Source organism: Ptiloglossa arizonensis, chromosome 6, assembly GCF_051014685.1.
Source record: "Ptiloglossa arizonensis isolate GNS036 chromosome 6, iyPtiAriz1_principal, whole genome shotgun sequence".
NCBI lineage: Eukaryota > Metazoa > Arthropoda > Insecta > Hymenoptera > Colletidae > Ptiloglossa > Ptiloglossa arizonensis.
Genome location: NC_135053.1, coordinates 8327388 through 8344113, shown reverse-complemented (window position 1 = coordinate 8344113; position 16726 = coordinate 8327388). Strand labels below are relative to the sequence as shown.

The following is a 16726-nucleotide window of genomic DNA, read 5'->3' as shown; positions in this document are numbered from 1 at the left end:
TACGTATGTATATTTATATTTATATTTGTATATATATATATATATATATTTATTTATATATATATTATTTTATCACACACGCATTACTCACGCATCGATGTGATTATACACCATTGTCAGTTAAAAAACGTATCGCGGGCTTCAGTGCCGGGTTTTCTCATTTTCTTTTCGTTTTCATTATTTATTCTTTTCTCCTTTCTCCTCTTCACCTTTTTCTTATTCTTTCTCCCGTTTTTATCTTTTTTTGTTCGTTTTCGGTTTTTACGCAACGAATATAATCATCCCATTCTCGCGTGATCTACAAAATAGGTTTGCACCGGGTGTACATTGATTCGTCGTGATTTAACCGTAATCCGTAATAAAACCTACCGGTCGCGATAATGGTAATCGGAGTAATGGTAATTAATAATTAGTAGTGTCATCGTCACGATCGACCCGTTTCTCTCCTCTATGGCACGCGGCACGAATCTGATGTTTCCTCGGTGTCTCTGTCTCGTCGTTCCGCAGACTCTCCGCGTCGATCGTTTTCCCACTTTTCTCGTTCATCGTCGGCCGCGTGCGTTTCTCTCGTATAATATGTATACGTTTGTCTGTACGCGCGTGTGTGTACGTGTATCGTGTGATCGTGTGTACGGGCTCTCGTTTTTACGGAATGGCAGTTTAACGTATCGTTCGAGCTGCTGGTTGCACATGCACCCACCCCAGGACCATCGAATTCTACTTTATCGAATGTCGCGACCTGTCTCTCGGTTCGCGGACAGCCGGTATGTTCGTTTGTCTGCTTTCGTTTTCTTTTTCAGTTTCTTTTATTTTGTTTTTTTTCTTTTCTCTCATTTTGATTCGTCTCGTTTGATTCGATTACAATTTATATACAATGTACAAACGCGAGAGGTGGCGAGGACCCTCGTCGTGCGTTCCGAAGGGGGTGTATCGACGACTTCCGTCGTCGGAATTGAGCGTGACCAATGTCCGCGAAGAACGTGTCTTCGTTGGGATCGCGAGGGTCCTCGTCGACCCACCGTGACACGGCTCTCTTGTGTTTTCGAGCGATCTCTCTCGAGTGTATTCCGATCGTTTCGTGGTCGCCGCGCGTAACGAGTCATCGAAACGCGGTTAGATCACCGATCTCCACGACCGTGCTCGAGACAGATCGAGCACGGAGGAACTTGCAACTGGAGAAACGACGAACACGCTTCGAGGTTTCGAGAGGGTTCTCGCGCGCGAAAGATCTTTCGAGGGTTTTACACGTTGTTCCAGAGATCGGGAAGATCCTTCGAGAGTTTCAGACTTTCGTCGAACTTTCGAGGGTTTTTCACACGAGGAATATTTTCCGTACGTCGATCTTTCGTAGGTTCTAAACGCGCGGGTTTCAGATATGCGTCGATCTATCCAGGGTTACGAACTCTCGTCGATCCTTCGGGAATTTCGGATCTCCGTCGATCCTTCGAGGGTTTCGAACGCGTAGAAGATTTCTCGAGAGTTTCCAACGCGTAGAAGATCTATCGGAGGCTTCAATCGCGGGAAAGATCTTTCGTAAGTTTCGGAACTATGGAAGATCTTTCGAGGTTTTCTCGACGCGTGTCGATCTTTCGAAGATATGAAACGCGCGTAAATCCTTCAAGAGTTTCGGATCGGGTCGATGTTTCGAGAATTTCGTCGAGTGGAAGATTGTTCGATGATTTTTCACGCGTAGATGTATCGAAGGTTTCACACGCGTGGAAGATCTTTAGTAAGTTTCAAACCTATGGAAGATTTTTCGATGATTTTTAACGCGTGTCGATCTTACGAAGACTTAAAACGCCCATCGATTCTCTAAGAAGTTTCAGATCGCTTCGATATTTCGAGAATTTCGTCGCGTAGAAGATCCCTCGATTGTCGTCGACGCTTGTCAATTTTTTGAACATTTTAAATGCCCATTGATCCTCCACGAGTTTCAGATCGCATCAATATTTCGCGAATTTTGTCGCGTGGAAGATCTTTCGTAAATTTCAAACCTATGGAAGATTTCTCGATGATTTTTAACGCGTGTCGATCTTACGAAGACTTAGAACACCCATCGATACTCCAAGAGTTTCAGGTCGCGTCGATATTTCGTCACGTGGAAGATCTTTCGTAAATTTCAAACCTATGGAAGATTTTTCGATGATTTTTAACGCGTGCCGATCTTACGAAGACTTAAAACACCCATCGATACTCCAAGAGTTTCGAATCGCGTCGATATTTCGCGAATTTTGTCGCGTGGAAGATCTCTCGATTATTTTCGACGCGTGGAAGATCTCTCGCTCGTTTTCGTCGCGTGGAAGATCTCTCGCTCGTTTTCGTCGCGCGAAAGTTCTCTTCTCTTTTCAACAGCTGTCGATCTTACGAAGTCTACGAACATCCGAGATCTCTCGAGATCTTTCGACCTTTCGGAGATCTTTCGAGAGCATCGTCGCGCGGCGGCGCACCGAAACGTTGGTTTCGATCATCGAGAGCGATCGGCGAGTCGCGGAGATTCGACTGTTCGGCAAACGCTTTACCGAGGAACGTTGCGGATCGAGGGTATCGCCTTTACTCCGAATCGCGTGTATCCGCGATCGAGAATCGTTAGAATTGGCACGCGATCGCGCTGGATATCGACACGTCGTGTTTTCACTTGACGTACTCCGGCTTGTCGTCGCCGATACGGCCGGTCCAGACACGCGGGGACGCCGGCGTCCAGGGCACCGCGACGTCCAGCATCATGTTGCTGGGCCTACGCTGGAACGGCGAGAACTTGATCCTCTTCGGGCTCTTCGGCGGCGATTCCGCGAAGGTGACACTTCGTCGCGGTCTTCTGGGTGGCGGTGGCGGTGGCGGCGGCGGCGGTGGCAGCGGGGGCAGCACCGCCACCAACGGAGGCGGCGGAGGTGTGGGCAGGGAGATGGCTGGCGACTCGCTCGGCGACTCCAGGTAATTTACACCTGGGTATGCGTATTGCTGTGCACCTGATCGCCCTCGGTATTGCCAATCGCGTTTGCCGGAGCGTAGTACTGGAAATGCAACGATCGTTCATTTAATGCGCGCGACTCGAGCGGATCGTTTCGTCGCGACTCGCGTCGTGGTGACACGGGGATTGAGTCGGTGTGCGTTTTCTTTCCCTTTTTTCTTTTTTTTTTTCAAATACATTGGCGATTGACTGCGGATGTTTATACCAATTTACGGTTACAGCTGTCCCGAACGAAAATAGAATCACCGCGATATCTGGGTACGTTTCGTTCGTAAGATGGACGAAACGTAGAGATCTAATTTTTTGTGTTTTTTTTTTCTTTAAAGGTAATCTAATTGTTCGGTTTGTCGCGTGTTGCAACGTGGAAGCTGAATTTCTTCGAGGAAAAAGTAATCGGCCGATTTTACCGAGAACCACGCGCCAGGAAAATATTTACGGCGAGTAAGAATGCTTCTCGTCGCGGAGAGTTTATTCGAGTAAATCCGTGGAAATAGGAGCAAAGTAAACGTTTGCTTTAAACCGTCCTGATTCTTTGGGTCTTCTTTGGTTACGTAGACTGGGCATACGGCGTCGTTGCCATTCTTACCTTTAAGTAGGCCAACGCTGGTGAAAAGAATCGTAATCGTCGAATCGTCGCGTCTATTGTACACGCGTGTTCAGAACGGCCGACACGATTCTTTCGATATTTCTACAATAATCGGGACAATTTAAGAGAAACGAAAACAATTGTAAATAGTCGATGTCGAAAGAATTGCTCGTTATATATTTTCCTACGCGAAGTTACGAATGAAATCGGTCGATTATTTTTCCTACGAATAAAGTCTGCGCACTGTGCCTCAGGGTGTGTTACGACGAAATAAATTTTTCAACGATCACTCGTTTTATCGTTTGTTTTTCTCTCGTCATTGGAACGAATGTTTACGAAAAATGGGTGCTACTTCAGGAAAGATCGTATCGGTTTTGTCGAACGAGACAGAATTTTCCTTCGCGTAATTTTATAGCCGACAAATTGCAGATTAATCGATCGTCTTACGCATCAGAGTTGTACGATTACGTGTAAAAAATGTCATATTTCGTTTAACAGCCAAGGTGACCTTGAAATCTTAGAAAAAGTAATCTTGGTAAATTTCTTTTCCTATCGCTATTTTGCCACTTCCAACAGTGTTTTTGTCCCGAACAGGATTCCTTTTATTTACTTCCAAGCAACCAAGACATTTAAATCTATCCGCTTAAATGATCCGTAAGGAGAATTTATTCGTACACAATGTATTTCGTGTCGATGAATCGAAACCAATTATTTTACGTTTAGACGCGAGTGGAAGGAGATTTCAAGGTCAACTTCTCGTCTTTCATTCTAGATGAAACACTATATTTTTTACCTCATAAGGTGACAGCTCCTTCCATGTCACTTGAGTCAACGACCTATGCTCTAAGAATATTCAATGACATATTAAATGACATATTATCTTGCCTGGTAACATCTTGTTTGATAACTTAGACCTTAAAAAAAAAAATTAAGCAACACTAATACGTATGTACATTCTATATACTCTCAGCGTGTTTCGATGTAATTCCAGGATTTTACGAGTACAATTATCTTTCGTACATTTCCTTCTATACTTTTGTACAGTTTATACACGTAGAAACGTTTCTCGCATACATAAACGTCCGCAATCAATTGATAACCATCGTAGTGACGAAATTTGATGAGAAGTGTTTCAAGAGGAGATATGTGACCGAACGATGGTAGAAATCGAATCAACCAGTCGCGTTTGTCGCGAGAAGATGACGCGAACTAGTACCTTCGATGGCTTCTCGAGTACCTTAAATTAATTCGAGTGCCTTGAACGATGCTTCGACACGATAAATGTACGAGTGTGTGTGTGTATATATATATATGTCTGTACGTGTGTGTGCGAACGTCGACGAATTTTTTTTTTTTTTTTTCTTTTGCGACGAGAGTGAATGTTTTGCTAGTGGTGCGTACGATTCTTCTCTGTTTTCGTACAATCGTCCTGCCCTTTGTGCGATATACTCGTTTCGCAAGACAGAAGAGACGAAATGGAAAAAGAATGGCATCTTCCGCTTGTTACGAGAGAAAGGACAGAATGAAAGCGATTTTATTTCGCGTATTGTTCGTCTCGTGTATAAGCGTTGCGATCATTAAAAGCGACATGCGATTCGACAAACCACTCCTTGCTTACGCGTATTGTTGCCCGAAGCCATGCACATTTCACGCCGGTTAAGCTGATCTCTCAAGATAGCCAAAGCTGTTCAGGCGAAGGAACAACTATAGAACCAAAGGAACGGATAGGACGACGTTTGTGTTCGTTGAAAGTGTACATTAATTTGGAAAAAAATTTAACACGGCCTTCTCGTCCCTCTTCTTCCGCGGGATGAGACGGCGAAACGAAAAATTGCTCTCGCGTACAAACAACGCGATCGAGTATCGTTGTATCGTTAATAACAGTTTTCTTTTTTTTTTTTTCATCGCTTTTACCACGTCGATCAAGATCTTGGTAGGAACAACGCGATCGTTTACTCTCGCTTGGCGAGAAACATTCGTCCTGTTTCAAAATTCGTCGAACGTACAAATACAGCGGTGAGAAAGAAATGACGCGACGATGCGATGACAGTGAGAAAGTGACAAGCGATGAATACTTTAAGGACGATGCGTAGGTCGATGACTATCGAAAAAGAAGCATCTTTGAATTGTATGAAACTGTGTGTCGGTTACTCGCGATTGGCTGATATGTCTCGAGATCGGTGATTTATCGTACAATTCGAGCAAGTTTCTCTTATTTGTGATTCAATAATGAATTATCGTATATCTCTTATCTCTATGTCAAATATAGTGGAAATGCAGACGACCCTCGAGAAGCATTTAAATTCTTAAAATTCAATTTTCCAAGTCGAACGACTTTCAATTTGTGATTATTTCGAGGAATACTTTCATTAGAGTAGAAAAGATGGAAATATATTCTTTTCGAGAAATTTTATTATCATTTTCTCCTTTCATTATATATTCTTTTTAAAAGTTCTATTATCATTTTCTCGTTTTATTATATATTCCTTTCAAAACGTTCATTATCATTTTCTCGTTTTATTATATATTCCTTTCAAAAGTTTTATTATCATTTTCTCGTTTTATTGTATATTCCTTTCGGAAGCTTAATCATCGTTTTCTCGTTTTATTGTATATTCCTTTCCAGAAGTTTTATTACCATTTTCTCGTTTAAAAATCTCGTAGCTCTCGAACGCATGGTCTTCGATAACACGAACCGCGAATATGTACGGTACTCCGAGTCTCGAATAACACGGTACCTCGAAAAACCTCGAACCGATTGACCGTGTTACTCGAGGGTCTGCTGCATTTCCTGGTGGCGCAAGTAGAACAGGGCCCGCCTACGATTCTACAAGTAGATCGTTCTACTCCGGGCGGAGTCGCCCTAATCGGACAAGTGGAATGGCGCCAGTTGCCGTCCAGACAATCGGAGCGATCGTCTCATTCAGCCAATCGGAGATACTTTCGCCGGTAACGAAGTACAGTGTAGCACGCGGAAGAACACCATCGATACGAGAGCTCGATCGATCGGTGGCGTTCCGCCGCGTCCGAGGCAACGAGAAAGAAAATAGGGGAACAGAGTGGGAGGAAGAGAGAGAGGCGGAAGGGCGCTACTTAAAGCCGTGTACACAAGAAGCGAGGTTCGAAGGACGATGCAGAATGATACGTAGAGAAAGTGGGAATTAAAATTAAGGACGAGAGTACTCACATATGGTCCCGGGAAAGGCGCATGCATCCTCCGTCTAACTCTGCAGTCCGTACCACTAGAGACAAAAACAAAAGTAGAACGAAACGCGCAAACGAGCAAATACGTCTTCTGCATCCATCGAGTACAAACAGAGAAAGTGAAAGATAGAGATAGAGATAGAGATAGAGATAGAGGTAGATAGAGGTAGATAGAGGTAGATAGAGGTAGATAGAGATAGATAGAGATAGATAGAGATAGATAGAGATAGATAGAGATAGATAGAGATAGATAGAGATAGATAGAGATAGATAGAGATAGATAGAGATAGATAGAGATAGATAGAGATACATAGAGATAGATAGAGATAGATAGAGATACATAGAGATAGATAGAGATAGAGGTAGATAGAGATAGATAGAGATAGAGATAGATAGAGATAGAGATAGATAGAGATAGAGGTAGATAGAGATAGAGGTAGATAGAGATAGGTAGAGATAGAGATAGATAAAGATAGATAGAGATAGAGGTAGATAGAGGTAGATAGAGATAGATAAAGATAGATAGAGATAGATAGAGATAGATAGAGATAGAGGTAGATAGAGATAGAGGTAGATAGAGGTAGATAGAGATAGATAGAGATAGAGGTAGATAGAGATAGATAGAGATAGAGGTAGATAGAGATAGATAGAGATAGAGGTAGATAGAGATAGATAGAGATAGAGGTAGATAGAGATAGATAGAGATAGAGATAGAGAGAGAGAGCTAGATTGAGAGATAGATATAGAGATAGAGAGAGAGAGAGAGCTAGATTGAGAGATAGAGATAGATTGAGAGATAGAGATAGAGATAGAGAGAGAGAGCTAGATTGAGAGATAGAGATATATAGATAGAGAGATAGATAGATAGATAGATAGATAGAGAGACAGAGAGAGAGAGAGAGAGAGAGAGAGAGAGAGAGAGAGAGAGAGAGAGAGAGAGAGGTAGATAGACAGAGATAGAAAAGAGCGCAACAGATCCAGCCAGCCGCACATCGCACGCATTTACGTATAGTATGTATATATATATTTTTTTTTTTTCCTCTATATGTATGTATAAATATGCAATATTCGTATCTATGGCATACACGACGCATCGACAAGGATCGTTGATCGGTCTATAGTTCGGTCGTGTCGTCTAGACAACGCTCGAGAACCCCCTCCCCGTACGAAATTCTCGACGCTCGATCGTCTTTCAACCACCAAATGTATGTCGAGCGTTGTACACGCTTTGCTAACTGCATGCCAAACGTACTCTATTGTATGTTTTCTATGTATACGTATATATCTATATATAGGTATGTATTACACGGACATGTATAATGCACCGGTGGTCTCTCTCGTTTACTTATGTATGTACACGATATCGAGATCGTTGGCTCGAGATCGAGCGAAGGATGAGAACGTTCCGGCTTGCAGGTGACCCTCTCCCCACTTTCTCGCAAGGGTCGCGGTACCGTTCCGGAGCACCTCTCGATGATAATCATCGGCTCGGTAGCACGCGAAACGTTTCTTTACCATCCTCGCTCGTTCGTCGCCAGCGCGTTTCTACGGACTCTAATCGCGGCGTACGCGTGCGATCGATAACAAAAATCTAAGAGTGTTTTAGCAAGTGATCGTGTCACTTACCCGGCCATTGTCGAAATCTCGGCCACCGCCGATCGTCAGTCGGGCTTTCGCCTTCATCGCGTCCGACAGCGGTATCTGGAAAAGTGAACGTTCAATGACGCGCGTTGGAGGGGGATCGGTTCGGTTTCCGTTGTGGAGGGGGAGAACGAGAATCGTTCTCGCGGATCAACGAAGCGGGTTTCAACGGACTTAATTGGCCGCTCAAGGCCGCTTCCCCCACCACCAGTTTCCTCCGTGCGCCGCCTCTGTTCGCGAGACGAGGCGAACGGATACGATGAGAAACTGTCTCTCGTCTCGAGCGGCCACTCGACTTTGTCTCGACCGTAGGAGTCTTTCGCTCGAGCGACGAATGACGTAATAAGAGTAATGGGTCATTCCACGTCAAATCGATCACCTTCTCGTACTCGAGGTACGGGATTGCGATGAAATTGAAACACGTATTCCATGCGAAGTTGGGATGGGTTTAAGATATTGCTTAGAAAATGCAGGACGTTAAAGTTTTTCTTCTTTTACCTAATTTTACGAAAACTAGAGCAATGAATTTTTTTTATCTCCGAAACTGTCGATCGTATCGACTTTCTCCCTTCGAGATCGAGAAGGAACGATCTTTCGGAATAATTTTTTATTTACGTCGAACACTTGTATTTGCAACGTGATAATTATGAACAATTCTGAATTTCTCAACATGGAACGATCGAAGAACTAGATCGCGTACGTTGTGTATTGAGAATAAGTATCACGTTGAATTAATTAGGAAATAATTACGTTAGAAACTTTATGGAAGGAATCGGACTTCTGATTGAAAATTTGTAAAAGGAAAGCTTGTTCGTAAACAGAACTTGTTGCAAAAACGACTTTCTGATCTAGAAAAAAATTTATTCCGAAAAACCAATTTTTCTCGATGAAAACAAAAAAGGGAGAAACGTTAGTTATTTCGGAAATAAAAATTTATTTGTGCAGACCATTCTCGTGAGAATAGATAAAAATTACAAACTGTGGGGTCCTGTATCTTTGAAACAAATTCAAAACCAGCAAAATGAGGATTTAAACTACCCTTAATTTCACATGGATCGCGGGATATTTTAATTTCAACAAAAAACACGACCTCGAGTACAGAATCGCCATAACATCAAAACTGATCCCATCTACAGTGTTATCCACTGGATATGTTTTCATCACCTGTAAGAGAAATTAGTATTTGATTTGTTCGTAGTTGTAGTATCGTGAAATTTAATGCCTGCGATTAGGTGGTCCGTGACATGTGTTCTGAGAATGAAATTTTAAGCTTACTCATAAAAATTTACAAGTATAACTTTCAAGGTTTTACGTCTACTCGATATTGATCCTAAAATGATGGGTCCATTCTAACCCATGCAAGAATTTTCCTTTCGGTTCCATTTTAACCTATGTATGAATTTTATTAGTTTGCATTTGCATATGTAGTATTTAATAAAAATTGAACATTCCATTTAAAAGAACAAAATTGATCTCTATACCTCCTTTACCCCTCTACCTGTAGAAAAACAATTCATACCACATTACGTACTTGCTTAAACCCTAGAAATATAGGTAAGTAATATTTTTGTTTATTGTACGGAATGACAAATATATTCAGATGAACAGGATACTTGGGACATACTGAGAATACTCGAAAAAAAAAAAAAAATCATACATGTATCTATAATAAATTGATTCTCGTGTTAATATGTACGTAACCTTGCGAAGGACTCTGGAAAAGCTCAGTTGAACATTGTAAATGAAATTGAGTGTTTTTGATCAAAAAAACTCTCCAATATTTCGCTGCACGTTTCGCAGTTTCAATGTTCCAATGCGCATTTAGCGATCACGAGGCTCACCGAGTAGCGATTATTGTTTCCAGAGAATTGGTCGCCTTAACGGATTAATGATTACCTTCGCTCTGGTAGCTTCCATGTGCGATTTATAACAGAATTCGAGTAGAGCGACGGCCAACGCTAAAAGAAGGCCACCGATAAGGATGTAGAATATCCCCGCCACATTGCTCAAGGACAATTCGTTTCTCGACGCGTCTTGTTTATCACCGTGCCTGCACTCGGTTCTGTCGTACCACCATCGGTTCACCAGTTTCGTTAGCTCGCCATTTTCTTTCAGCGAGAGCACCGCTAGGTTTATCGGGTCTCTGTAACGTAAAATTTATTAACGAACTCAAATTGCTTCGCAATTCGCGCACCAATGAACGGAACGACACATTCGCTGGAGGGATTTTAATTAATTAAGCAAATCGGAAACTGATTCAAAGAATTCCACGAATACGTATAAATATTCGAATGAATCTTCCTCGCGGTTCCCTCGAATTCATTCGAGAACGTCTCGAGGATACGTTGGTTGATTTACAAAAATTCACTCAACAAATTGGACAGAAAAGAATGTAAAGGTAGCATTGGAAGGAACGGTAGAAACATAATGCTGAAAAATCGATGCGTTCGTGGGCTTTTCATTTACAAACTAAAAGCCGTTTCGCCAACGAAACTGGAGGAGGGAGGCTGGAGGAGGACGAGACAGAAATGGTAGTCGAATCGACGACGAGCAGAGTGGGTTCAACGGTAAGTCTCTCCCTTAAACGGTAATGATACGGAAAAGCAGGTATACGAGTTTTTCTATGCTAATTGTGCGCGACGACGTGCTCTGTGCTTCAACAGGGACGCGGGGGAGGGGAGGGTGGGGTGGGGGACCAAGAGCAGCGGAATTTTAAAGGGTTGCGGGATGAGAGAGGGAAGAATGGATGCTTCGTCTTTTCTCGGCGACTTGAAAACCTCGTTAATTACTCGTTCGCAGATATAGGAAGAAATAGGTCGAACTCGTTCACCCATTGAATCCTTGTTCCGTATTTACGCAACTTACGCGAGCAGCAACTTTGCATTCTGCCCAAGACTATTAAACACTTGGATTTTATTGTAATTTCGTTGAGCATCTCGCCGGAGTAGTTTCGCGTTATACGTAGAAAACAAAAATGAAACAATTAATATACGTGGATGAAAATATTCGTGGCACGAGTGTTTGTAGAGTTCTCTCTCTTGAATGAATTGAGACGAAGTTTGCAAAAAGTTTCCTCATCAAAATTTCATTAGATTTGAGGGGTACTCGCTCGAGAGATACTTATAAGACGGTTTGAAAAATAAGGATGTTCTACAACGTCGGCTCTCTCTGGGTATTTTGAGCTTTCTCGTGCTTTCGTACGCGGATCTTTCTAACTTTCGTAACATTTCTACAAAATAACAAACTGACAAAGCACGTTCACGTACGACAGCTTTTGATCGTTTCACGTTCGTCTTTGAATATTCGTACAAAAGTGTCGCAACGAGATTCTTCGTTCCGTTAAGTATTATTCGACATGCGATACAACGATCTATTGTTTCTTTTCGGAAGAGTTCAACAATGATTTATTTCATTCTCTCGAATTCCCTTTAGAAATAATTACAAACTATACTAAAATTGTACATTACAACGATCGCAATGTTTTCCGTTACAAACGTCTAATTTACTCACCTTCGTAAAAAATTTACATACACGTAAGAATCGAATCGAATCGAAACGGTGTAAACATATGTTTTCGTTACATCGATTTCTAAAATGATACAATTTAAATATACTTAGCCGTTAATAACACGACGACAAATAACGAAAGTATTCCCAGAAAACCACGTTATCAATGTCCAGCAAGCCCGTATAATTTGTAGAATTTTTCAAATTGTTACAAAGGCAACGTACGTTTACCTCGTGTTAATTTAATTCGACGCTTTGATCAATTCTCGATTTCGGTGCAATTTGTGATTCGTAAAGGGAACGCGAAAGAACACTGTTCTGGAAACAGGAAACGAGTGATTATATTTCCAACATAAATAATTGAAACTTACCTGAGAGGAGATCCCAGCGGCGTCGCGACGCCGAAGCCTTTGGCGTCGAGGTTCCTGCCGACTTTCATCGTGTCGCATGGTTCTCTCTCGTTGGTGTACTCGTTCTTCGGGCTCTCTATCAGAAGAGCGTATTTGCCTTTGCTCGTCCGTACTCTTCGTATGCCCTCGTCGTACGTTTTGACAAACACGTGTTTCCGCGAGTTCATGAACTCCCACATCTTGCTGTAGAGGTTGATCTGCGATTTCTGCGTGTCGAAGACGAACGGATACGTTCGTTGAAGTTTCTCGAAAGCTGGTACACTCGCTGGTCGGTTCTACGGTACTTGTTTACTCACGCGAAAAAAATCCCAAGTGGATCCGTGAGAGAGAGTGCCGTACTGAACATCCGTTTGAGAGGCGAGGTCCTCTGGCGAGTTGATCGGTACGACCATTCTTTCCACGGTGAGAAACGCAGCCAGGTTCGCGGTATAAGAGGAGATCAGGATCAGAGTGAAGAACCACCAAACGCTGCCAACTATCCGGCCTGATATCGATCTGTCGAATACGAAGTCAATGTACAGAGAGTTTCGAGAACAATGGTCGTGAATCTTTCGGGCTGGTAGCGTTCGTTCGAACGAGCACAGAACTCTGAATACGCGATCGATGCTTATCGAGATATCGAAAACTTTCCGTTTATTCCATACGACGAACAACCTTGTGGGTATCTTCTCGTTTCGAGAGGAACTCGAACATTTCACACCGAAGGAATATTCGGTAATACTTGTTTACCTACGAAGGCATATTTCTAATAGTATCGTTGCGATAAATATAATAATTCGTTGCCTCTGGTAAATATTAGTTTTAGAACACGTATTGTAAAAGATGCGAAGCTTTCCGAGAGACCTTCTACGCTATTGAGATATAAAGATTATTAAGATGGATCATTGTTACGAATATGCGGATTTAAGAGATAGAATTATCATAGTTACATTACCCAGAAATATTCTCGACTGGAAGAATCGAGTAAATTATTCTCAAGTGTAATACTTTATCATCGATGATACGTTATGAAAAAGGTTACGAGAAAATTACAACGCGCTTTATTGGCGTCTCAGTATCGTGCTGGAGTAATCGCGATGTTCCAACGAAATATTAATCTTCTTAAAATAAATGTTGTTTCGAACGTGTACGAAATAGGGCAGATCGCTACCGAAGAGAATCGCGGGAAGTGCGGGCACGATACAAACCGCTCAACGGGCATCTCTGTTGCAATTGATTTCCGGAGAACGTAAAAAATTGTAGCTCTATCGTTGCATCGAGGATATTATGTAAAATAGGGCGTAATTACGCGATATAGGTGGTTCGCGGCGGGTTGGAAATTGTCGGTGGCTTTTTACTCGCATCGCGCCACGTCACGCTCGTAATTTCAAAGGGCAGAAAACGACCGCGCCTTTGCCCTTGCGCGGGTAAATTTTCACCGGTTCACGCGGGATCTCTTCGTTTCTTCGGGAGGTGTGTTTTCATTTCGGAGAATCGTTCGATGGCGACTCGATGTCGTTATACTCGCCGAGTGGTAACTCGTTTCGTCTCCGTTTTGCGTTCGCTCTCCTTTGTCCGAGAACGTTGTAATCGGGTTACACGGTCCGACAGATACAGTCGTATTTAATAACGAAACTTTACGTACAGCTCGCGCGGAATCACGGGGCAGAGGAGCCACGTACGGGAAGAAGCGAGCGGAATGACGACGAGGGTGAGGCGGACGTAGGGGACAGAAGGTTCCACGGAATTTACAATTCATATCGCCGCCGCGGGAATATTTAAACCATTAATCAAGGAGGCTACCGCGATAGGGTGGCGCGGTGGATACGGCGAAATGTAAATTAATTGAGACCCAGTTTCGAAGGCGACCGAAACGACGAAACGCCCGCGAATCCGTCGCCGTTGCTTCCCCGAAGATTCACGCGATCGCGCGTAAACCAGCGCGTTTTATTTACCCGCGTGACCTTCGACAGCGAGTGTAATCGAGCGCCGAGAATGACGAGAATGAACTTACAATTGGTCGATGAAAATCGTTTCGTAGAACGGTCACTCGATACGGTGCGGATTACCGCTTAGAATTTGGAATTTAGAGAAAAGAATCGATAGATTGTATCGATAATTGCGAGTAGAACAATATTCGACGAGGAGTACTCTAACGTGGACCATAGTTCCAAAAGTCGACTTTTTATTCAAGTTTCTAAAAGTGTATACACTCGTGAATAGTTTCCCATAGGGTATCGCTGGTTTAGCGAAATTAACAAAGTTACGAGGATTTAAGAGAGTGTTTCACCGTAGAAGCTTAAAGGAATCGATTTCTTTCATTTCATTTTCTCGAAGTGTAACACCTTGGATATATTTTTCCAAAGGATATCGCTGGTTTCACAAAATTAATAAAGTTACGAACGTTTAAGGGGGCATTCTACCGTAGAAGCTTCAAAGAATCGGTTTTTTTCATTTCAATTTCTCAGTGTACGCCCTTGGAAATATTTTTCCAAAGGATATCGCTGGTTTTACAAAATTAATAAAGTTACTCTTAATAAGTCTTAATAAAGTCTTCTCCAGAAGCTTAAAAGAATCGATTTTTTCAATTTCATTTTCTGAAAGTAAATGCCCTTTCATCAAAAATATTTTCCACACGAGATTCGACTTACTTTTCTGGCTATCATTCTATTGGTACACCAGGTATAAAGTATAACCAGGTATAAGCTACAGTAACTACAATACAATAGAAACACCCGTTACATCCTCTACTTCGTCCACGTTGCTTTCCCCTACTCCTTACACATGGAATTCAACTTATTTCATTAGCTAGGCCACACTCGACAAAGACCGTGACTCGACGAGCGGACGAGTCTATCAGCGCGAGGAACGCGGGAAAACGTCGCGCGAGTCGACGCCGGAAGAGTTCAATGCAAAGAGGGCCGAGAACTCGCGTTACGATTCGCTCGGGATCCCGGTGTGCTGATCGATGCCTCGATGCGTAAGAAGAAGAACGTAAAAGTACGGAGAAGATTGTAAAAGAAAAGGAAAAAAAAGGGGGTCGAAGCGGGTTGGAAACGTACGGCCTCGGCGAACGGCGCGTGTCGCTAATGGAATTTTCGCTGGAGCTCGAACGACACGCTCATTCAAATGAGCCGCCCTCGAATAGCCGTTGGCCTAATCGCGGCGCCGATTACGCGGCCGCTCTAAATTACATCCAGCACGAGACTACGAAAACGTAATCCGATTATATTGTGATAATTCCGACCGGGCGGTTATAATCGCCGTTTACCCGGCACGTAGTTGTAATTTAAACGAAGGAATTTGCAACAGTAATTATTGTGTACCTTTGAACCCTTCCCCCGCGGGCCAGCCTCGTAAATCACACTCTTAAAGGTTATCATCGGTTGGGTATCTAACCGGGTGGGGCGATGGAGAGATCGTGCGTTGAAGGACACCGCGGTGCAAGTGCGCGAAATGTTTTTCTTGCGCCGAGCAGCTGCCGCTTTTAAAGAGAAACTGCTTTTTGCCACCGTTCGCGCGAGCGTTCGCGTTTTTTCTTCCATTTTTTTTCTTCTCTCCTTTCTTCAAACGGTACATTCTCGCGATTGCGCGCTGAAACGACCGAGGTCTTTCGCTACCACGTCTTGCGCTATCGTGAGACCGCTCGCGTGGCAAATACATCGTCCGGGTTGACCTTAATAATTAAGCGTCCGCGAGAACGATATGTAATTAAAACACGGAACTCCTCGAGTACGCGGTGGACGCGTGACGTAACTCGCGGGACGGTCTTCTCTGCGCGTTTCTTTTTTTTTTTTTCTTCTACGGTTTTGAGGCGTGGAAAGGAACGGAATCGGGGATGTTCGAACGAAAGCGTACAGAGTAATTCGAAAATACATGTCCGTGTATCACGGGACGAATCCACGCACCGAGACGAACGAAACGTGTCCTAGAAACTTGCGTATGGCTTGGTCCTGTGGACGAAAATGTTCAAAGTTCCGCGAATAGTTTCGAATCGATTTTGTACCCTCGCTGATCGCGTATAGTTCGTAATTGGGAAGACGACTTCTGTATCAAGAGGAATCTAGTACCATGGTAAAGAATGTGGACAACGTAGAGCAATTTTTACTCGTTTTAGTCGCAGATCTTCGAAGACCGACTGAAACGTTTCACCCGCTACGATTTTGAACTTCTTTCAGAGGTCAATTTCTGAGCTTCGCGCAGTACATTTTTGGCGTTCGTTGAATACACGACAAACCTTAAACTTTTCCGAAATAGAATTGTCGGAGGACGAGGTAGACTCTTCGAACATTTATTCGATCGATCAAAATTTGGAGACATAGAAGATACATAGAACATACGTTCGTACGATAATTTTTACTCGACGTATAAGGGAGCATCAGAAGTGACTCTCACCGATTTTAACGAAACTTTGCAAGCTCGTAAGTTTAC

General features: G+C 43.0%; 1 protein-coding gene across 2 annotated transcripts in view; it reads right to left on the bottom strand.

Moving 5' to 3' along the window:
• Positions 1 to 2806: 2806 nt before the first annotated feature.
• Glurib (Glutamate receptor IB) overlaps positions 2807 to 16726 on the bottom strand; it is a 467146-nt gene continuing 453226 nt past the window's right edge. The window contains exons 15-20 of one of the 2 annotated variants that reach the window (XM_076313859.1): positions 12613 to 12811; positions 12278 to 12522; positions 10296 to 10542; positions 8385 to 8459; positions 6742 to 6796; positions 2880 to 3011 (exon numbers count right to left, since the gene is read on the bottom strand). In XM_076313859.1, coding sequence (XP_076169974.1) covers positions 6776 to 6796; positions 8385 to 8459; positions 10296 to 10542; positions 12278 to 12522; positions 12613 to 12811 — 787 coding nt within the window. In that variant the 3' untranslated portion in view covers positions 2880 to 3011; positions 6742 to 6775. Of the gene's footprint in view, positions 3012 to 6741; positions 6797 to 8384; positions 8460 to 10295; positions 10543 to 12277; positions 12523 to 12612; positions 12812 to 16726 lie in introns of both variants that reach the window. The other variant, XM_076313858.1, reaches the window with a different exon arrangement.